Source organism: Narcine bancroftii, chromosome 2 (assembly GCF_036971445.1).
Source record: "Narcine bancroftii isolate sNarBan1 chromosome 2, sNarBan1.hap1, whole genome shotgun sequence".
Taxonomy (NCBI): domain Eukaryota; kingdom Metazoa; phylum Chordata; class Chondrichthyes; order Torpediniformes; family Narcinidae; genus Narcine; species Narcine bancroftii.
This window is the reverse complement of record NC_091470.1, coordinates 54,862,287-54,883,019: the sequence shown is the minus strand read 5'-3', so window position 1 is coordinate 54,883,019 and position 20,733 is coordinate 54,862,287. Positions and strand designations below refer to the sequence as shown.

Genomic DNA, 20,733 nt, shown 5'->3' with positions numbered 1-20,733 from the left:
CACAGTTTTTGTCACCTAAATACAGGAAATGTACCAACAAGATAAAGAGAGCAAAGAAGATTTACTCGGATGTTGCCCGGACTTCAGGAACAGAGTTAGAGGAAACATTAAACAGGTTAGGACTTTATTTGCTGGAGTGTAGGATAATGAGGGGAGATTTGATTGAGGTTTACAAAATTATGAGGGATGTAGATAGAGTAAATGCAAGTAGGCTTTTTCCACTGAGGTTACGTGCAATACAAACCAGAGGACATGGGTTAAGGGTTAAAGAGGAAAAGTTCAGGGGGAACTTCACACAGAAGAGTGGCAGGAGTTGGAACGAACTGCCAGCTGGAATAGTGAATGTGGGCTCAATTTTAACATTTAAGAAAAATTTGGACAGATACATGGATGTGAGGGCTATGGACTAGATGTAAGTCAGTGGTGCTAAGCAGAAAAATTGTTTGGCACAGACTAGAAGGGCCTGTTTTCTGTGCTGTAATGTTCCATGGTTCTTGTTGCAAATGATACTTTTTTCTCCCTATCTCCAGTGAAAGCATCCCAATGTTCTTTCTGGGGCAGAATTTTGTCAAACAATCAAAACCTTAAAGCTATTGCATAAATCGCCTGTTAGAATTTTTTTTAAACTTTCTTTTATGATTACTTCCCATCTAACAGATGGGCAAAATTTATACAGCAAGACCAATTACTTCATGACTGGAATTTAGAATTTGGCAAAAGGGATGTATCAAAAGAGTATCTTTGAAAATGGTATTTAAAAGTAGTTTTAGATTTTACCTTTCTGATCTTTTGAGCCACCTCAAATGGGACCACATCTTCCATAGTTGGCTCTGTTATGCCTGGTCCATAGGCTAGACAGTTAAATAGTGTTTTGGAGAAGAAGTTTGGCAATGGACCTCCATGAACTAAGGACAGTGAAATCATTCGTCCAGCCTCATAGTACCAGTCCAACCCAAGAGCTAAGTAAGAAATAGATGAATTTATATTTTCTAATGCATAAAGTATTTAATAAACAAAAAAAATCCACTATCTTCCATTTTAAGAGCCACACCACCAAAAAACATTAATAGCTTGGACATATGGCACTTTGAAACATCCTGAGGTGGCAACAAATGAAATAAATACATTATTTAAATTGATGCGACTTCCTAATTATCAGGAGTGCCAGATACAGAACAGAAAACTGGAAGAATATGCCTCTAATTTATAAATTTGGATTATTCAGTGTCAAAAAGACAAGCTATTCTTATGTGCATCCACAGCACATTAAAAGTAAGCAAGATTTCACACAACTGATTTGCTTTCTCCAGGAGACAATTTGCTTTACACCTTTAAATTGATTTTTTTGGGGGTGAATGTACATAGCACCAGATGTTGGATTAAATGTAGCAATGGGGGAAACAAAAGATAAGTAACAATGGAGGATAAATTCAACTCAGTTCCCCATTTCTTTTTTCAATAGTAGAAATCTGAAGATATTCAACCAACAATGGTTCTCTTGGCACACCAAAAGCAATAGCCCAAGACATCTAGAAAATTTAATGTTGTGTGAAAACTTTACTCAAAGTACAGTAAAATCCCCATTATCCAGAAATCAAACAGGAAACTCAAACAACCAGCAAAAAAATAAAAACCCCAAAACATAAATAAAAAAATTCCAACAAATACTTCTGGGCACATGGACCCCATGGAGGAGGGCTGAGACTTCATTCAACATGCTGAACTAGCAATGCACCAACATTTTTTGCTGTCACCACTGTGTTGAGGTGAGTCAGGTTGTCAACACCAGGAAGGTGCTCCAAGGACCTGATCAGCACACACGTGGTGAGTTGGGTTATCAGCTCAAGGAAGATGCGCTGAGGGCCAGACTGGGACATTGGAGTGGAGGTGAGTCAGGTTGTCAGTGTGAGGAAGGTGCGCCGAGTGCCTGACCAGGACACTGGCGTGATGTGTCAGATTGCGCCAAAGTCCTGACTGGGCCACCAAGATGACGAGGAGCTGGTCGATGCCGTTCACCGTGGGGCAACGCTCCCAAAGTGTCTCCCTTTCCTTGCCTGCAAAAGTCTTTATTTTTATTAGTATTAAGTTTATTAGTAAGGCTTCATTTGTAAATTTGGGGGAAAGGAGTTAATTATGACGTGGCTCAGTTAGCATAGTGGTTAGTGCAACGTTTTTACAGCACCAGTGACCATGGTTCGAATTTAAATTTTATAAGTTACGGGAATTACTTGATTAATCTGAACTTTGCATAATTAAAGACTAGAATATAATTTTTTTTTCCAAATTACTTTACATTTTGCATTATCTTTTGAAGGGTGTTTTCTTAATGCAGGTGCATTAGTTAGGCATTGGAAGAGTGAGTCTCAGTCAACCGGAAAATTCTCATTTCTAGCATCTGCAATCCCCGTAGGGATTTAACTGTAGATTTATTTCCATATCACAAGAGGAGAGTTGGTTTAGCTGTGATAAGTGGTGCTAGAATTAAAATATTAGTTATGGTTAACTATCAATAAAATCTGAAGCAATCCTTCCATTTTAGTTAAGCGTTTGAATATTCCATAGGTAATTGAAAGAAAATTTATGTCAACTATCATCAAAGTGCCAAATTAGTGCCATTAATTTTAATCCTCAGATCTTACTTTATAGAGTGGAACCCAGTTATAACGCAATGGTTCGGGTAAAAAAAAAAATGGATTGCGAAAAATTGGAGGTCACGAATAACAGCATTTTCAAAAAAGAAAACACAATTTTTTACAATCATAGTTTTATTTCTTAAAAAATCAACAGGGTGTTCGTTGCCTGATCACAGCAGGTCGTTGGCGGCAAGCGAAGTCGAAAATGCCTCTGGGCTGGAGGATTTTTATGTGGTTCACATCTTGGGTCAACATAGGCTAGACTCAATGGCTTCAGATACTTTTGGGGGTGGGGTGGAGGCTCCTCATTATCATCCTCCTGTGATTTTTGAACTGGTGTTATAGTAACATTACAGACAATCTCGGAGTCCGACAGATGCTCATGTTGGGTATTCGTCATCGGCAGAGAACCACTGGTGAAAATCCTCTTGGCTAATTTGAAACAGCCTCTGCGCCCCACTCACCTCTTCATCTGTGAAGCCGTGGAATTCTTGCCCATCATCATCATCTTCCTTGGTGGATTTTAGTGATGAAAAGGATGGACCCAGAACCTCCACCCAGCATTTTTCCACGCACAAGGAGCTAACTGCTCCCAGCCCTTCACATCTAAGTGCCAAACCTCTTTAACGTTTATGCTTTTCAGTCTTGCATTGTCTACAATTCTACAAATTAATTCACATCTGTAATTTTGCTTGAATATGGAGATGATCCCTTGATGTAGGGGCTGGATCTAAGAGGTAGTGTTCCTTGGGAGGTAAGAAACTCAGATCTTTCCATTGCAACTTAATAGGTTGGCAGCTGGCGGGTGGGTCGGTCAGTTGTCAAACAAAAGAAGAACTTCGGGTTCTAGCTTTTGCTTACGCAAATGAGCGCAGACAGCAGGGACAAAGGTTATGTAAAACCTGAAAGTTTGTAGGTTATGGTGACTCTGGTCATCCAAGCATTTGTGTTATGTACTCGAACGGTAACAACTTCATGTTGACATGATAGAAACAGCAGGGTGAGCAAAATTTGCCAATCATGAGCATTTTTAACTTGTATGATCCTTGCTAAAACAACAAAGTCACGCAATCTTTGCATTGCTTGAATCCCTCACGTCGATGGGCATTATTTTTGCTAAACAGCGTGCGGCCTGGGATCATCTTGCAGCAGAGGCCTGTTCCGTCACAGTTGTACACTTGTTCTTCGACATAGCCACTTTCTTCTAAGAGTTTTTAGTTCTCCCATGTATTCGTTGCGGCGACACTATTGGCTGAACAAATTTCACCAGACACTGACACTTGAAAAATCCCTTGACGGCGTTAAAGCCAGTCCAGCCATTCATTGCTTGCTTTGAACTGTGAGGTTTCTCCATTGATCAGCGGTTCAAAGCTCTCAGCTTGAGCTTTCAAAATAGGCCCAGAAATTGGAAGGCCTTCTTCATGCATTTGGCCTTTAGTTCTGCCTCTTCCTCAACTATCCAAAACAACAAGTGTAACTTATCTTCCTGAGGTTTCCAGCCATGAAATCTTGATTCAAGTACGCCGAGGTCTCGCGCAACTTGGGTGTGAATTTTACTCTTGATCGCGCGGCAAGTGCATAAAGCTCATCTTTCGCTGAAAAAGATTTTTGTCCTCTCATGGTGCATTCCATTATGATCTGTAAACTATTTCAATTCTGCAAAGAGGGGGAAAAAAAAGGGTCCACTGGCTGATGGCGTTATATTCCAGTTTGCGTTCAACCAGGTCGTGTTAAATCAGGGTTCCACTCTAATTAGTGAGCTAAATTTTTGTACTAATACAAAGAAAATATTTGTCCCCCAGTGGCTCCCTCCTTCTTTCACGACAATCCATTTTCGGTCAATTTTATAAATATCCATGCAAAATGCCTCAATTAAAGAATATTCATATAGACATGAAAATCAAAAGGATATGCTCAGTTGTACAAATACACTTGAAATTTTTTCAAGTGATTGTCATTTGAGATCTAAAAAGTTCCAGTTTATCCACTGTGCTTTAATTCTACTAGAGCATACAATTCCACTTAACTAATTTTAGAGCCACTTGGTATTTTGTGTGCATCTGATTTTTGACCAGATTAAAAATTGCACCCAAGGAAATGTTAACTCAAAGAACAAGCCAAGCTAATGTAATTGCTATTCATCCTTTTCTTATACAATATCAAAATAAGATGAGAAAAAATTGACATAAATCAGTCATGACATCTAATATATGAAAATGTCTAACCTTGAGAATTGAGAGCCATGTTCTTTGAGGTAGTCGGACCTTCAAATAGAGTTGAATTCTGAAGATGATGCATAAGCAAATTAAAAAAATCATAAAGGGGATTTTCCACATCAGCAGCTTGAGATTTTTCAACATTATCTGTATACTGAACATAAAGTGTGCTGGTAGGACAGAATACTTCACTGTTCATCTCTTTCACAGCTTCTGCCCAGACATTAGTTCTGTCAACATTGATTCTTGAGATGACATTCAAATTGATTTGCGACTTCAATTCTTTCAAAATGCTTGCAAGTGATCTTGACGCAAAAATCTGGCTGTTAAAAGATAATATTTGAGAAATTTAAATGTGTTAAAATACCTGCAATGTCACATATTATTTGTTATGAGTCCAGAGGACCCCAAAACCCAGCAGCAATAGAAATTTATCAAGACAAATGATTACTTGAACAAAAATTGCTTTTAATTATCTTTAAACTTGAAAACAGTATCTTTTTAACTTAACCCCTTTCTAAACACACGTGTATGTAATGTGTGTAAATTCAAAAATGTTCTTTGATTCACAGTCCAATTTTACTTCTCACTCCTCCAAGTTTACTGGTTGTAGGCAATTCTTACACTGTGCACAGAATTTAACATTTATGAATTTCACCAGGCTTTGGTGCTTAAAAGCTAAATGTCTCGCTGAAGAAACTTGCCCCATCAGGGAATTCCAGATAAAAACCTCCTTTTTTTCAGGTCCCTTCAGAGATCCTTTTTGTTTCCCTTATTTCACGTGAAACATTATACAGATAGCTATCTCCTCTTGTATGGACCACAAGGGTTTTGACCAGGCTGAACTAAGAACTCACAACAAGTCTTCAAAATGGGGTTTTTCCACAAGCTTGTCAGCTTGTCCTGTTCCAGTCCCAGTTGCTGCTGCTGAACTGTAGAACTGTCTTCTCTCACTCAGAGAAAAACCACATGACCCTCTTAAAACCACCAACTGCACTTAGACAGACTGTGGCCCCGAAAGTAATCTTCTGAGTTCGTTCATCTGTGGCTTTCCAAAACAATAATCCATTACTCGAAAGCATGTCCAATTAACACCTACTTGTGAAGTCCTTATAGGCATTCTTTAAAGTTTAGGCAAAGGCACCTGGGGCCTGGACTGTCTGGCTTGAGCAAAAAAGATCTTAACTTTGATGAAGGATTTAAATTTGATAGTTCTTTGGTGAAGGTTGAATCCAAAGGAAAGGGATTATCTTTTTATTTTGACAGGCATGACTTTTATTTGAGAATAGATATGTTTTTAATGTCATCACAGTAAGAGTTATGCTTGCAGAATATAAAACTAGGATTTAATCTGATCATTCACCACTTTTGATGTCATGTATAATTTCTGAAAATAAAAAAATTGTCTTATAGGTGGAGATTTAATTCTACATTGTTGAAGAGTAGACTTATGTGAATTTATAAGGAAACAAATTCAAGAATTTTTAGACATTAATTCTAATTCTGTAAATAATCAATTTATTTTATGGGATGCTTTGAAATCTTATTTAAAAGGTCAGGTAAGTTATTTGGCGAAAATCAAGACAGATAATGTTAAAGAATTCGATTGGAGAAAGAAATAGAAAAGTTGAAAAGAATTGCAGTAAAACCCAAGAAAAAAGGAAAATTTAATAATTTTTTAAAATATTAACATAACATAACAATTACAGCACGGAAACAGGCCATTAGGCCCTTCTAGTCCGCACCAAACCAAACACCCCTTTCTAATCCCACCTCCCTGCACAATGCCCATAACCCTCCATCTTCTTCTCATCCATATACCTGTCCAACCTTTTCTTAAATAATACAATTGACTCCGCCGCCACTATTTCTCCCGGAAGATCATTCCACACAGCTACCACTCTCTGAGTAAAGAAGTCCCCCCTTATGTTACCTCTAAACCTCTGCCCCTTAATTCTTAACTCATGTCCTCTTGTTTTAAACTTTCCTCCTCTTAACGGAAATAGTCTATCCACATCCATTCTGTCTATCCCTTTCATAATCTTAAATACTTCTATCAAATCCCCTCTCAACCTTCTATGCTCCAAAGAATAAAGACCCAATCTGTCCAATCTCTCCCCATACTCCAGATGCTTAAAACAAGGCAACATTCTGGTAAACCTTCTCTGCACTCTCTCCACTCTGTTTATATCCTTCCTATAATTAGGCGACCAGAACTGCACACAGAACTCCAAATTAGGCCGCACCAACGTCTTATACAATCTCAACATCACCTCCCAACTCCTATATTCCATGCAATGATTGATAAAGGCCAGCATACTAAAAGCCTTCTTCACCACCCTATTCACATGAGTTTCTACCTTCAGGGAACGATGTACTGTTACTCCTAAATCTTTCTGCTCTTCTGTATTCCTCAATGCTCTCCCATTTACCACATATGTCCTATTCTGATTCTTCTTACCAAAATGAAGCACCTCACACTTATCAGCATTAAATTCCATCTGCCATTTTTCAGCCCACTTTTCTAAGCAGCCCAAATCCCTCTGCAATCCTTGAAAACCTTCTTCATTATCCACTATTCCACCTATCTTAGTATCGTCTGCATATTTACTCATCCAATTCACCACCCCATCATCTAGATCATTAATGTATATAACGAACAACAATGGGCCCAATACAGATCCTTGAGGCACACCACTGGTCACCAGCCTCCAACCTGACAGACAATTATCCACTACCACTCTCTGGCCTCTCCCTTTCAATAATTCAATACAGACTTCTAGAACTAAAAAATAATTAAGAAAACTAAACAAAAGTATTGGGGGAGGAGTACAAAGTTTTGGCTTGGCAATATGAGGACAGAACAAATTTCAATGACAATTAATGCTATTAGAAATAATTCAAAGAATATTACTTAAAAACATCAAGAAATAAGTAATTCTTTTAAAGATTATTATTTTAATTTATATAGATCTCAGTTTGATATAGATGAAGTTAAAATTGATAATTTTTTAATCTAAGCTTAATTTACCTGTTTTGGCTTTGCAAGAACAGAAAGATTTAGATGCTCCATTTATGTTAAGAGAGATTACTGAAGTTCTTAATTCTTTTCAAAGTGGTAAGTCATCAGGAGAGGATGGTTTCCCACCTGAATTTTATAAGAAATTTAAAAAATTATTGATACCTCCTTTTATGCAGGTTTTGGAACAGGCAATGAAAACTTATTCTCTACCTTAGTCTTTTTCAAATACAATTAAAACTGTTATTCCCAAGAAAGATAAAGATTTGTTGAAAACTAAATCATATAGGCCAATATTTTTATTAAATGTTGATAATAAAATTATAGCTAAAGCTTTGGCAAATAGAATGGCTAGGTATTTACAAAATTTAATTCATATGGATCAAACTGGTTTGTTAAAGAACACCATTCTCCTGATAATATTGCCAGATTGATTAATTTAATACATATATCTCAAAAGAAAGGTGATTTAGCAGCAGCAGTAACTTTAGATGCTAAGAAAGCCTTTGATAGATAGAATGGAATTACTTCTTTAAGGGGCTAAGAAAATTTGGTATTGAATATTTATTAATTGAGCTAAAACTTTATATAAATTCCCTCTGCTAGGGTTGTGAAAAATGAACAATTCCTGATTTTCCATTAACTAGATCAAGAACACAAGGATGTCCTTTATCTTCTGCTTTATTTGTTTTAGCAATTCAACCTTTGAATTATATTAGTTGTATTAGATGAGATTCTAATATTTAAAAAGTCAGTCAAGAGGAATAGATTAATTTATTGCTGATGATGTTCTGGTTTATATTTCAGATCTTCTAAGTTCTTTCCATCAATTATATACAAGATTAGAAGAATATGCTGAAATATCAGGTTATAAAGTTAATTGGGACAAAAGCAAAATTATGGCTTTGGTTAAAGATTATACTCAATGTAAAGAATCCGATAGATTTAAGTGGTCATATGATGGAATTAAGTAGTTAGAGATTAAAGTTGATAATGATTTAAATAATTTATATGTTGAATTATTCACCTTTACTTAATAAAATTAAGAATGATTTAAATAGATGAAATTATTTGCCTATAACTTTAGTAGGCAGAGTTAATTGTATTAAAATGAATATTTTTCCATGGGTTCAGTATTTGTTTCATCCAATTCCTTGTTGGATTCCTCAATTTTTTTTTAAGGATTTAAGTTAAAATATTAGGAAGTTTTTGTGGAAAGGGAAAATGGCGAGAGTTTGTTTGGAAAAATTGAATTGGAAATTTGAATTAGGAGGTTTGCAACTTCCCCATTTTAAGAATTATTATAGACCAGCTCATCTCAAATTTATTAGTGGGATGTTTGAATTGAATAAATTTCCAAATTGGGTTAAAACAGAATCGAGTAAAATCGAAGATTCTATTCAGAATTTTATTTATAAATGGAATTTAAAATTGTTAATAGGAATTAGAGAAATTCTTATTTTGAGACATCTGATTGAATTATGAAATAAAATAAATTATGAGAAAGGTTGAAAAGATTTGATATCTCGTAAAATACCTTTGTATCAAAAGAGACTTCTTCCTTTTTCTATGAAAAATCAATTTTTGAAAATTTGGAATTAAATAGGAATTAAGTAGAGGATTGTTTTGAGGTTAATAAATTTATTAAATTTATCTTGTATTCATTGAAAAATAATGCCCAAAAATATTCTTTTTTGTTATCAAGTTCGGGCTTTCTTGGTTGCTTAGTTAGGCCATGATTTAATATTAACTAGGCAGAATGAATTAGAAGTATTGATAAATAAAGGGGATATAAATAAGATTATTTCAGAGAAGTATAAATTACTTCAAAAATTTGCTCCCAAGTTGAGAATTCATAAATTAAGATGGGAGGTTGATTTAAATAGATGAATACATGTTCTTGGGTAAAGTCTTTTTGGTTACAGGTTAAACATATTTTGGAGAAAATATTAAAAGTTAAACTCCCATAGGATCCAATGTTCTTTTTGTTAAGTTAGTATTAAATTATGATTAATTTCGCGCAAACAGAGGAACTACTGACATGGTCTTTGCCCTCAGATAGCTCCAATAAAAGTTCAGAGAACAAAACAAAGGACTCTACATCACCTTTGTTGACCTCACCAAAGCCTTCGACACCGTGAGCAGGAAAGGGCTTTGGCAAATACTAGAGCGCATCGGATGCCCCCCAAAGTTCCTCAACATGGTTATCCAACTGCACGAAAACCAACAAGGTCGGGTCAGATACAGCAATGAGCTCTCTGAACCCTTCTCCATTAACAATGGCGTGAAGCGAGGCTGTGTTCTCGCACCAACCCTCTTTTCAATCTTCTTCAGCATGATGCTGAACCAAGCCATGAAGACCTCAACAATGAAGACGCTGTTTACATCCGGTACCGCACGGATGGCAGTCTCTTCAATTTGAGGCGCCTGCAAGCTCACACCAAGACACAAGAGCAACTTGTCCGTGAACTACTCTTTGCAGACGATGCCGCTTTAGTTGCCCATTCAGAGCCAGCTCTTCAGCGCTTGACGTCCTGTTTTGCGGAAACTGCCAAAATGTTTGGCCTGGAAGTCAGCCTGAAGAAAACGGAGGTCCTCCATCAGCCAGCTCCCCACCATGACTACCAGCCCCCCCACATCTCCATCGGGCACACAAAACTCAAAACGGTCAACCAGTTTACCTATCTCGGCTGCACAATTTCATCAGATGCAAGGATCGACAGCGAGATAGACAACAGACTCGCCAAGGCAAATAGCGCCTTTGGAAGACTACACAAAAGAGCCTGGAAAAACAACCAACTGAAAAACCTCACAAAGATAAGCGTATACCAAGCCGTTGTCATACCCACACTCCTGTTCGGCTCCGAATCATGGGTCCTCTACCGGCATCACCTACTGCTCCTAGAACGCTTCCACCAGCGTTATCTCCGCTCCATCCTCAACATTCATTGGAGCGACTTCATCCCCAACATCAAAGTACTCGAGATGGCAGAGGCCGACAGCATCGAATCCACGCTGTTGAAGATCCAACTGCGTTGGGTAGGTCACATCTCCAGAATGGAGGACCATCGCCTTCCGAAGATCGTGTTATATGGCGAGCTCTCTACTGGCCACCGTGACAGAGGTGCACCAAAGAAGAGGTACAAGGACTGCCTAAAGAAATCTCTTGGTGCCTGCCACATTGACCACCGCCAGTGGGCTGATATCACCTCAAACCGTGCATCTTGGCGCCTCACAGTTCGGCAGGCAGCAACCTCCTTTGAAGATGACCGCAGAGCCCACCTCACTGACAAAAGACAAAGGAGGAAAAACCCAACACCCAACCCCAACCAACCAATTTTTCCCTGCAACTGTGTCTGCCTGTCCCGCATCGGACTTGTCAGCCATAAACGCGCCTGCAGCTGACGTGGACATTTACCCCCTCCATAAATCTTCGTTCGCGAAGCCAAGCCAAAGAAGATGATTAACTATGTATCAAATTGAGTTTTTATGATTGGCTTTAGCTGTTTCTAGGAAGTGCATAGCCATTACTTGGAAACCAGTTATGGATTTAAGGATAGAGATGTGGAATGCTGAATTATGTTCATGTATTCCACTTGAGAAAATAATACAATCTCTGTAATAAATATCACTTTTTCTTGAAAGTATGGAGCTCATGTTGGTTTGAAGGTGTAAGCGACGCTTGAGGGCCTGACCAGCTGGTAACCCATAACTCTATTATTGTGTGTGTGTGTGTGTGTGTGTGTGTGTGTGTGTGTGTGTGTGTGTGTGTGTGTGTGTGTGTATTATATATAGAATGATACTGATATTTTCCTTGTTTCCTTTCTTTTTCTTTTATTAGTTTAGAATTAATGAGGGGAGGAAAAATGAGGGTTTTTAAAAAAAATTTTTTTCATATATACACATATATTCTTTTATGTATACAGTGAAACCTCGTTAGCACACGATTTGTTAATCTGCGGAATTGCTTATAGCCCCGGTCCTGACGTCCCATGCCGGCTGCACCAGTCGCCTGCATCTGTTCCACAACTCTGCTGTAATGCGGTATGAAATCTTGGACCCTAACTACCGCATTTTAACGAGGTTTTACTGTACTTTTATTCAAAATGATGTAGCCTGGACTTGTATGGATGTAGTTTAAAAATTCTTAAATAAAATGTTAAAAAAAGAAAATAGAGGCTGATTTTTTTTTTAATATAAAGACTCTGCCTCATGTAGATGACCTCGATGGAGCCTGTGATGTCGCAGATGGAGTTAAAAACCCTCTGGAGTTTCTTCTTGTCTTGAGAGTTGGCACTTACATACTAGGCAGTGATGCAGCCAGCCAGAATGCTCTCCATGGCACACCTGTAGAAGTTTACGAGAGTCTTCCGTAACATACCGAATCTCCTCAGTCACCTCACAAAGTATAGCCACTGGTGAGCCTTCTTTGTGATTGCTTCAATGTGGAGGCTCCAGGATAGATCCTCAGAGTTGTTGACACCCAGGAATTTGAAGTTCTTGACCCTCCACTACTGTGTCCTCAGTGAGGACTGGGTTGTGTTCCCCCGACTTCCTCCTGAAGTCCACAATAATCTCCTTGGTTTTGCTAACATTGAGTTCAAGGTGGTTGCTATTGTGCACTCAATGAGCTGATCCATCTCCCTCCTGCATACTTCATTTCCATTTGTGATTTTGCCGACAACTGTGGTGTCATCAGCAAACTTGTACATAGCATTGAAATTGTGCCTGGCCACACAGTCGTGGGTGGATAATGAGTAGAGCAGTAGGCTAAGCACACATCCTTGTGGTGCGCCTTTGCTGATAATCAACGAGGCAGAGCTGTTGTTTCCAAATCGTACTGACTATAGTCTTCTGATGTGGTCAAGGATCCAGTTGCAGGCCCAGAGTTTGACCAGCACTGAGGGAATAATGATTTTGAAGTTAAAGCTGTCGTCGATGAAAAGCAGCTGTATATATGAATTGCTGTTTTCAAGGTGATCCAGAGATGAGAGGAGAGCCAGCGATATTGCATGCACTGTGGAACAATTGTGATGATAGGCCAATTGCAGTGGGTCTAGATCTTTGCTTAGGTATGTGTTAATTCTGGCCATGACCTGCCTCTCAAAGCATTTAATCACAGTAGAAGTTAGTGCTACTGGATGGCAGTCATTAAGGCAGTTCACATTGGGATAATTGATGCCCTTTTGAAGCTGGTGGGAAACTCTGACTGTCTCAATGAGAGGTTGAAAATGTCTGTGACCACTCAGGCTAGTTGGTTGGTGCAGACTTTTAATAGCCTGCCAGGCACGCTGTCAGGGCCTGATGCCTTGCGAGGGTTCAGCCTCTTAAATGTCGTTCTAACATCACCTTCAGAGACAGATATCACAGGGTCCTTAGCATTTTCAGGGATTCTAGGAGGCACTGTTTGGTTCTTCTCAAAATGGGCATAGGTGTTCAGCTCATCGGGTAGATAAGTATCACAGCCATCTATAGTGTTGGCTCTTGCTTTGTCGGCTGTAATGGCCTGGACTCAGTCATAGCTGCCATGTCTGACTGACTTCCTCTGCAATTCCCACTTTGATTTAGAGATGACCTTCCCCAGGTCGTGACTGGACTTGTGTGGATCTTGATCTCTGGTCTTAAACATCCTTGTTCTCGCCCTCAGCAGGTTGCGAATTCTCTGATTCATTCTAGGCTTCTGGTTGGGGAACACTCATCCACTCAGGTCTTGATGAAATCAGTGACACGTGTGGCATATTAATTCAAGTTTATGGATGAATACGTGAATATGTTCCAGTCCATCCATTCAAAGCAGTCTTGCAGACACTCCTCCTTCTCCCTCAACCACACTTCTGTTGTCTTTACCACTGGTTCTGGCCTCAAGTCTCTGCTTGTACACTTTGAGTAGAAGTACAGCCAAGTAATCAGAATTGCCGAAGTGCAGTCGTGGTATGGCTCGATATGTTTTTCATGGTGGTGTAGCAGTAGCCAAATGTGTTGGCTCCCCTGGCCTCACTTGTGACATGATGGTGGGAGTTTGTTAAGAGATTTCTTCAGGTTAGCCTGGGGAAGAATGTACTCTATGACCAGGTAGAAATGAGCGACACTTGATCGTCAGATGTTCCAGGGGAGCAGGACTGGGACATGTCAGTCACATCAGTGCACCACGATGAATTGATGATGACACAAATGCTACCTCCCCTGGTTTTTTCAGATGCTTATCTGTGATCAGTTGATGGAGAGTGTATGGAGGCTGCAGCGCTGTGCCCAGAATGTCATGTTTAGCCTTTTCTGTAAAGCACATCACGCAGCACTCCCTGATGACTTTCTGGTGTTGAAGTCTGGCTTAGAGTTCAAGTTTGTTCTCCAGAGACTATACGTTGGCCAGGAGGATGTTAAGGAGCAGAAGCATCAGGTCCCAGCATCTCAGGTCTGGCACTGTTAGCAGCGCTAATATGCCAAAATCTACAGGTGAGTGTTTTGGTGATATAGTCCAGTTAATTTCTTATTTTAAGTTGTATTTTAGCACTTCAGGATGTCATCCAAGAGTTGCAAAAGATAGTGTTAGTGCTAACAAGGTTCCCTTTGGGATCAATTTCTATTTATCGGCACTTTCTGTGGTCCGGCAACGTCACTGGATTAAAGAGGTACAACTTGTACAAGAAGCTCGACAGACAGTTTGTGAGATGCAGAATAAAAAATTTTGGACATTGTACCTATATCAATAGTTATACAATTTTGTTTCACAATTCAGTAACATACTTTTTAACCACAAAACTAACCTATTTTTGCGTTTTTTCTGAGATCCACCTGATAATCTTGGACACTTAGAAGGTGAATGGAGTGAATCCTGATTGTCTGCAAATGTTGATTTTATCTCAGATCTTCGGGTTCTTTTCCTTAATTTTTCTATGGGAAAAATGTAAAACAAAGTTGTTATATCCAACAATTTTACAAAATCTAACATTTTTTGACAAGCTTCATTTGGTTTTCAATGAAATATTATTCTCATCTTCAGCAACACTAAAGACCACACCTTAATAGAAACAGAAACACTATTGTTCCAAGTTTCAAATTAGTTAGACAGTAAAAGCACCAAGTTTCAGAGAACATAAGGTACACTCAATCGTTTGCACCTACTGTGCCACTCAGTAAAATCACTGTTGACCTTTTAACTGCCATTTTCCTGAACTTACACCTTTACCATTGATTCCTTCATCTCCAAAAATGCATTTCCTCGTTTGGACAACACTGGGTCTTAACAGCCCTCGTGGCAGAATTTTAACAATTCACCATCTACTGGAGGTTTCTTCTCTGCTCAGTTATTAACTCATACTGTTCACCTCAGAAAGGTCATCCCTATTAAGCTTCCCATATTCCTCATTAGAATTTATACTGTTTCATTGAAATAAACTAATTCTAAACTCCAGAATTTTATCCATTTTCCTGAATCCCTCTTTACAGGACAACAGCTGCAGCTTAGAATGGAATCTAGTGAACCTCAATTGGACTTCCTGCAACAGAAATCATTAGGTAGGGAGTCTAGAAGTGTTTCAGGAGCCAATCCAACAACACCTATATAATTTCAGCAAGATGGCTTTACTCTGATGTTCAAACTCTCTTGTAATTTAGGGCAGCCCTTGTTTCCTTACCTAACTGCTTGCAATACCAGCCAATAAACTTCAACTGACTTGTACTCAAGGATCCTGAAGCCTCTTTGTATACCTATATCCATATTTTCAACCTTGTTGTAAGTCATTGAAAAAGCAACTGAATATGGTTGGATTTTAGACATTGTCTTTAGGAACTGCTGCATCAGTATCCTAGGGCTGGAATGAATGACAACAAGAATTGTTTGTGTCAGGTAAATGTCCAATTAGTGAAGAGTTTACTGATTAACACTTCAACTTCAGGTTAGGGACTTTTTGGTGTCATGCTTTAATATACCCTTAATGTTAAGATCAATGCTCTGATGAGATCTGGAACAAAGTAGTTCTGTCGAAACCCAAACTGGCCATCCGCAAGAAAATACAACTTGATAGCACAAGTGATGACAGCTTTGATCAATTTGGTGATAACTGATCAATATTGAAGCAGATTAGATAAACTTCTAGTCTTATCTATCCCTTCCTATTACAGTCTATTATTTCTATTTGATCCTTTGCCCCATGAATTAATCCTCTCCACTTCTCTATTTGTGTAGCTTGGGAATCACTAATCCTAGCAGGATTCAGGCTTGGAGCTGTAACTCTGTAGATCTCACTTTCCCAACGACAGGTAATCAACAGAAATGCTGGAGGAACTTACTAGGTCTCGCAGCATCCATAGGAGGCAAAGATATATAACCGACATTTCAGGTCTGAACCCTCTTCAAGGTACAAGAGCAGTCAGGTGCCCGAATTACAAGGATAAAGAGAAGGAAACAAGGGCAGGGGGAGGAACACAGGCCAATTGGCAAATGGTGTTAATTCGATATGGATAGGACAGGAAACAAAAACTGATTGCAAAGATGGTGGCTCTATGAATGCAGAGCTGGAGGAAAGGAGACAGAGGGAAAAGGAATGAGAGATATAGAGCTAGAGGAAAGATATAGGGATAGATGGGGTCTAACAGAAAACTGGACAAGTCAATGTTAATGCCATCTGATGGAGGGTACCCAGATGCAGTAAGAGGGGCTGGCCCTCCAATTTGAAGGTGGTCAGTGCACAGGATCATGGACAGACATGTTGGCATGGGCAGCTACTGGGAAATCTCCACTATTGTGGCAGACAGTCACAGAGGGAGCTAGCTCTGCGGAAAGCAGAGAGGGTAAGATTTATCTGATGGTGGATCATGTTACACATGGCTGAAATTGTAGAGTATAATATATTAATATGGGATGTAGGTGAGGACAAAGGGAATCCAATCCTTGTTGCTCGTGGGAGTGGAAAGGGCAAGGATTGATATGTGGGTCCCTGATGATCCAGTGATCAAATGTTTTGAGAGGCTTGCATTGAAGTATATCAGCACTTGTATGAGAGACAACATGAATCAGTTTCAGTTTTCTTACCCCAGCAACATGTCTATGGCAAATGCCATCTCACTGGCTCTGCACAAGGCACTGCAATATTTGGACAGCAAAGATGTAAATATCAGGATGTGCTTTATCGACTTTAGTTCCGCATTCAACACCATCATCCCCTCAAGACTGATCAGCAAACTCTAAGACCTAGGCCTTAATACCCCACTGTGTAATTGGATACTAGATTTTCTCATCTCCAGACCACAATCAGTGAGGATTGGCAATAACATCTCCACAACCAGAGCACCCTAGGGCTGCGATTTAAGCCACCTGCTCTATTCACCTTACACTGATGACTGTGTAGCTTGGTATGACATACCATCTGCAAATTTTCTGACGATACTATGGTAATGGGTTTTATAAAATGGGATGATGAGTCATGGCTGAAAGGTGTACTAACAACCTCTCACTCAAGTCACCAAAACCAAGAAGGTAATTGTGGATTTTAAGAGGGGAAAATTAGAGTTGTACAATTAGGGAAAAATCGGAGAAAGAGAGGGTGAGCAGTTTTTTAATTCCTGGGAGTGTCCTTTTCAGGATCCAACATGCAAATGCCATTGTGAAAAAAGTATGTCAGCACCCCTACTTTCTCAGGTATTTATGGAGGTTTGGTATAACATCGAAAGCCATGGCAAACTTCTGCAGATGTGTAGTGGAAAGTGTGCTGACTGCCTGCATCATGGCCTGGTATGGGGGGACAAATACTTCTGAAGGTAGTGAACACAGGCAATACTCTTCCCACCATTAAGAAAATCTAGAGGGATAGTTGCCACAAGACTGTTTTTTTTTGAATGTAATATTTATTTGATGAAACCAATAAAAACAGATACATGACAATAAAATAAATATTACCAAATCTTGTATAGTAATAAAAATTGTATTAAAATCATTTGAAAAATTTTTTAAAAAAAATCACACTGAACTAATTATCGATCCCCTCCATTCAGAGACTACTGGCTTAAAATAAACATTACATTACGAATAATAAAAAAGGTAAATGATGGGGTCAAAAACTAATCGATCTTACAAATTTTGAAAATAATTAGGAAAGGAACCCCATAAAGAAACAAAGTTAAGATTCATTTCAGTAGTGCCAATCATATATTTCAAATCAGTTATACATGCTACATCCTATATCCAAAAAAACCCCACCAACCCCCTCCACCCAAAATAATAATCATCAGTATGTCTAACAACAAAATTATCAGTTAATTTGGAGGCCAAAAAAAAGGTAAAGGTGAAAGAATCGAAAGAAGAGAATATTTTTTGGTGGATTTAATTTCTAAATGAATCTAAATTTTCCCTGTGATGAATCCAAAAAATATCTAATATTAGCTGCCCAATAATAAAACCTGAAGTTGGGGGCTTGGCATTACTTGCTTTTTTTAAAAATATTTTTCCATATAAAAGAAGATAGAATCCAATGAATCAAAAAAAGGATTTGGGAACAGAAACAGGTATAGCTTGAAAATATATAAAAATTTAGGAAGGATATTAATCTTGATAATATGACACATCAAAAGAGGGGACCACTGTGTCAGGGGCTTCTTGATGTGTCTCATTAAGGTAAGAAAATTTTCTTTAAACAAATTATTGAATTTCTTAGTAATACATAGATAGTGAACTGATATTTAGCGATTTTAAAAAGAATAGAGGAATCTAAAGAGCAGTTAGAAGTCAAAATGAACAGCTTGCTCTTCTGCAAATTCAATTTATATCCCGAAAATTGTATGAATTGATAAAGTGATAAAATAAATGGAATCAATTGGTCAGGATTCAATATATACAATAAAAGATCATCTGTATAAAGACACATCTTATGAACACTTCCTGCTCTTGTGATTCCTGAGATATCAGCCAAATGCCAAAAAGCCACTGCTAGAGGCTCCACAGTCAAATAATAATGGGCTTAAAGGTCATCCCTGTCTGGTACCATGATACAACTTTAAAAGGTTTGGATTTAATTGAGTTAGTCAAGATTGAAGCTGAAGGAGACAGTTTAATCCAATTTATAGATTGGGAACCAAACTTAAATTTCTCTAACACACTGAATAAGTATTTCCATTCTACTCTATCAAAGGCTTATTCAGCGTCTAAGGAAATAATACATTCAGAGGACAAAACTGTAAGAGAATGAAGAACGACTAACAAATGACAGATAATTAATTTGTAACGTCTCTTAATAAACCCAATTTGATCCACAGAAATGAATAAAGGCATGATATTCTGTAACCTACAATCTAAAATTTTAGTATCTTAGGGTCAATATTTAAGAGGGAAATTGCTCGGTAAGAGGAACAGTCTAATGGGTCCTTATTCTTTTTAGCAATAAAAATTGAGGCTTCATAAAAAGTTTCAGACAACTTCCCACGAACTAAGGATTGAGTAAAGGCACAATCTAAATGGGGTATCAGTAAATGGGAAAATGATTTATGAAACTCAACTGGGAAGCTGTCATAACCAGGATTCTTAACGAATGGCAAAGAGTTCATAGCTGCTAAAATCTCCTGCTCAGAGATGCTATTCTAGCTTTAATGTATTCTCTGAAGAAGCTGTAGGAATAGTCAAACTATCAAGGAATTGCTGTAAAAAATTTTCAGTCTTTGATCAAATCTGAGTTTAAGAGTCAAATTGAGAGAAAACGTCATTTATTTCAACATGATCATTAGTAACCTTACCATCATCTCTACGAATCTCAGTAATAACCCATTTAGATGTATAATTTAAAAAAAAATTTGGCTAGCTAAAAGTTTTCCTGCCTTTTCTCCACGCACGTAGAACTTTACTCTTTAAAAGTTGTATCAGCATAGGGTAAATAAGAGGCAAATCATGTTTAGTTTTAAGTTTGATCCTTCTTTTAAAAAGCTTAGGTTTCGGAGTTAAGGCATATTGTTGGTCAATACACTTCAACTGATTGGCCAAATCATTTCTCTCAGAATTAGTAAAAGCACACAATGCTGAGAGACTCAGCAAGTCAAACAGTGTTTTCTATGCAGCAAAAGCTGAGATACATAACTAATCTTTCAGGCTTGAGGCCTTCATCATCAGTTATGTATCTCTGCCTGTTAGACCTGCTGAGTCTCCCCAGCATTGTATTTTTTACTTCAACTATGGTGTCCACAGAATGCTGTGTTTTACCTCTCAGAATTAGCCTTCTTTTTAACATTAGCCATAAATGAAATTATTTGAAAGCATTACAAAATTATTAAAATAGAAACCTTCAGAGAGGCATTTTAACAAAAAAAAAAGGCAATTTGATCTTCCATGAATTAAAAAAAATTAGGGTCCGATAATAAAAGAGTATTCAATCACCACTATTTAGTAATTCTATGTAAATCCAGGATGTTAATAGACAAAAATCACTGGAGAGTGGTCAGAAATTAGCATACTTTTGTAAAAACAGAAGAAATTAATTGTTGGACCATAAGTTATATTAATGTTGGACTAGATGTTAATATCCCTTATTTGCCAAATGAAACTAGCTGCCTAGACTCTGTGGGGTAGCCAAGTGAGTGGTGGCATCTTCTGGGTTATCTCCTTCCTCAGTGTTTCGCTGATAGATCCACAACACCTCTGGAGGGTTCAGCAGTGAATCCTAGCATGATGGGCTCACTCCCTAGATACCATTCACTCACTTGGGTACCCAGGTGGAATCCTTTCTCCTCATCCAGAGGATGACTACCACTTTAAGCAGCTCTGGAGACTTTGACTGCTTGTCGGTGTGTCTTTCCTCGTACTCCCAACTTCTGGGGTAGCTTTGATGTCAGTGTGGCTACAAATCCTCTGCAGCCTACATCAACCAGCCAGTTCAGCGTACCTCAG

General features: G+C 38.3%; 1 protein-coding gene across 1 annotated transcript in view; it reads right to left on the bottom strand.

Annotated features, from left to right (window-relative positions):
* The window catches only part of g2e3 (G2/M-phase specific E3 ubiquitin protein ligase), a 104,374-nt gene that overhangs the window by 17,748 nt on the left and 65,893 nt on the right, over window positions 1-20,733 (bottom strand). Inside the window, exons 10-12 of the mRNA XM_069916699.1 lie at window positions 14,633-14,759; window positions 4,859-5,172; window positions 778-959 (exon numbers count right to left, since the gene is read on the bottom strand). Coding sequence (XP_069772800.1) covers window positions 778-959; window positions 4,859-5,172; window positions 14,633-14,759 — 623 coding nt within the window. The remainder of the gene's footprint in view (window positions 1-777; window positions 960-4,858; window positions 5,173-14,632; window positions 14,760-20,733) is intronic.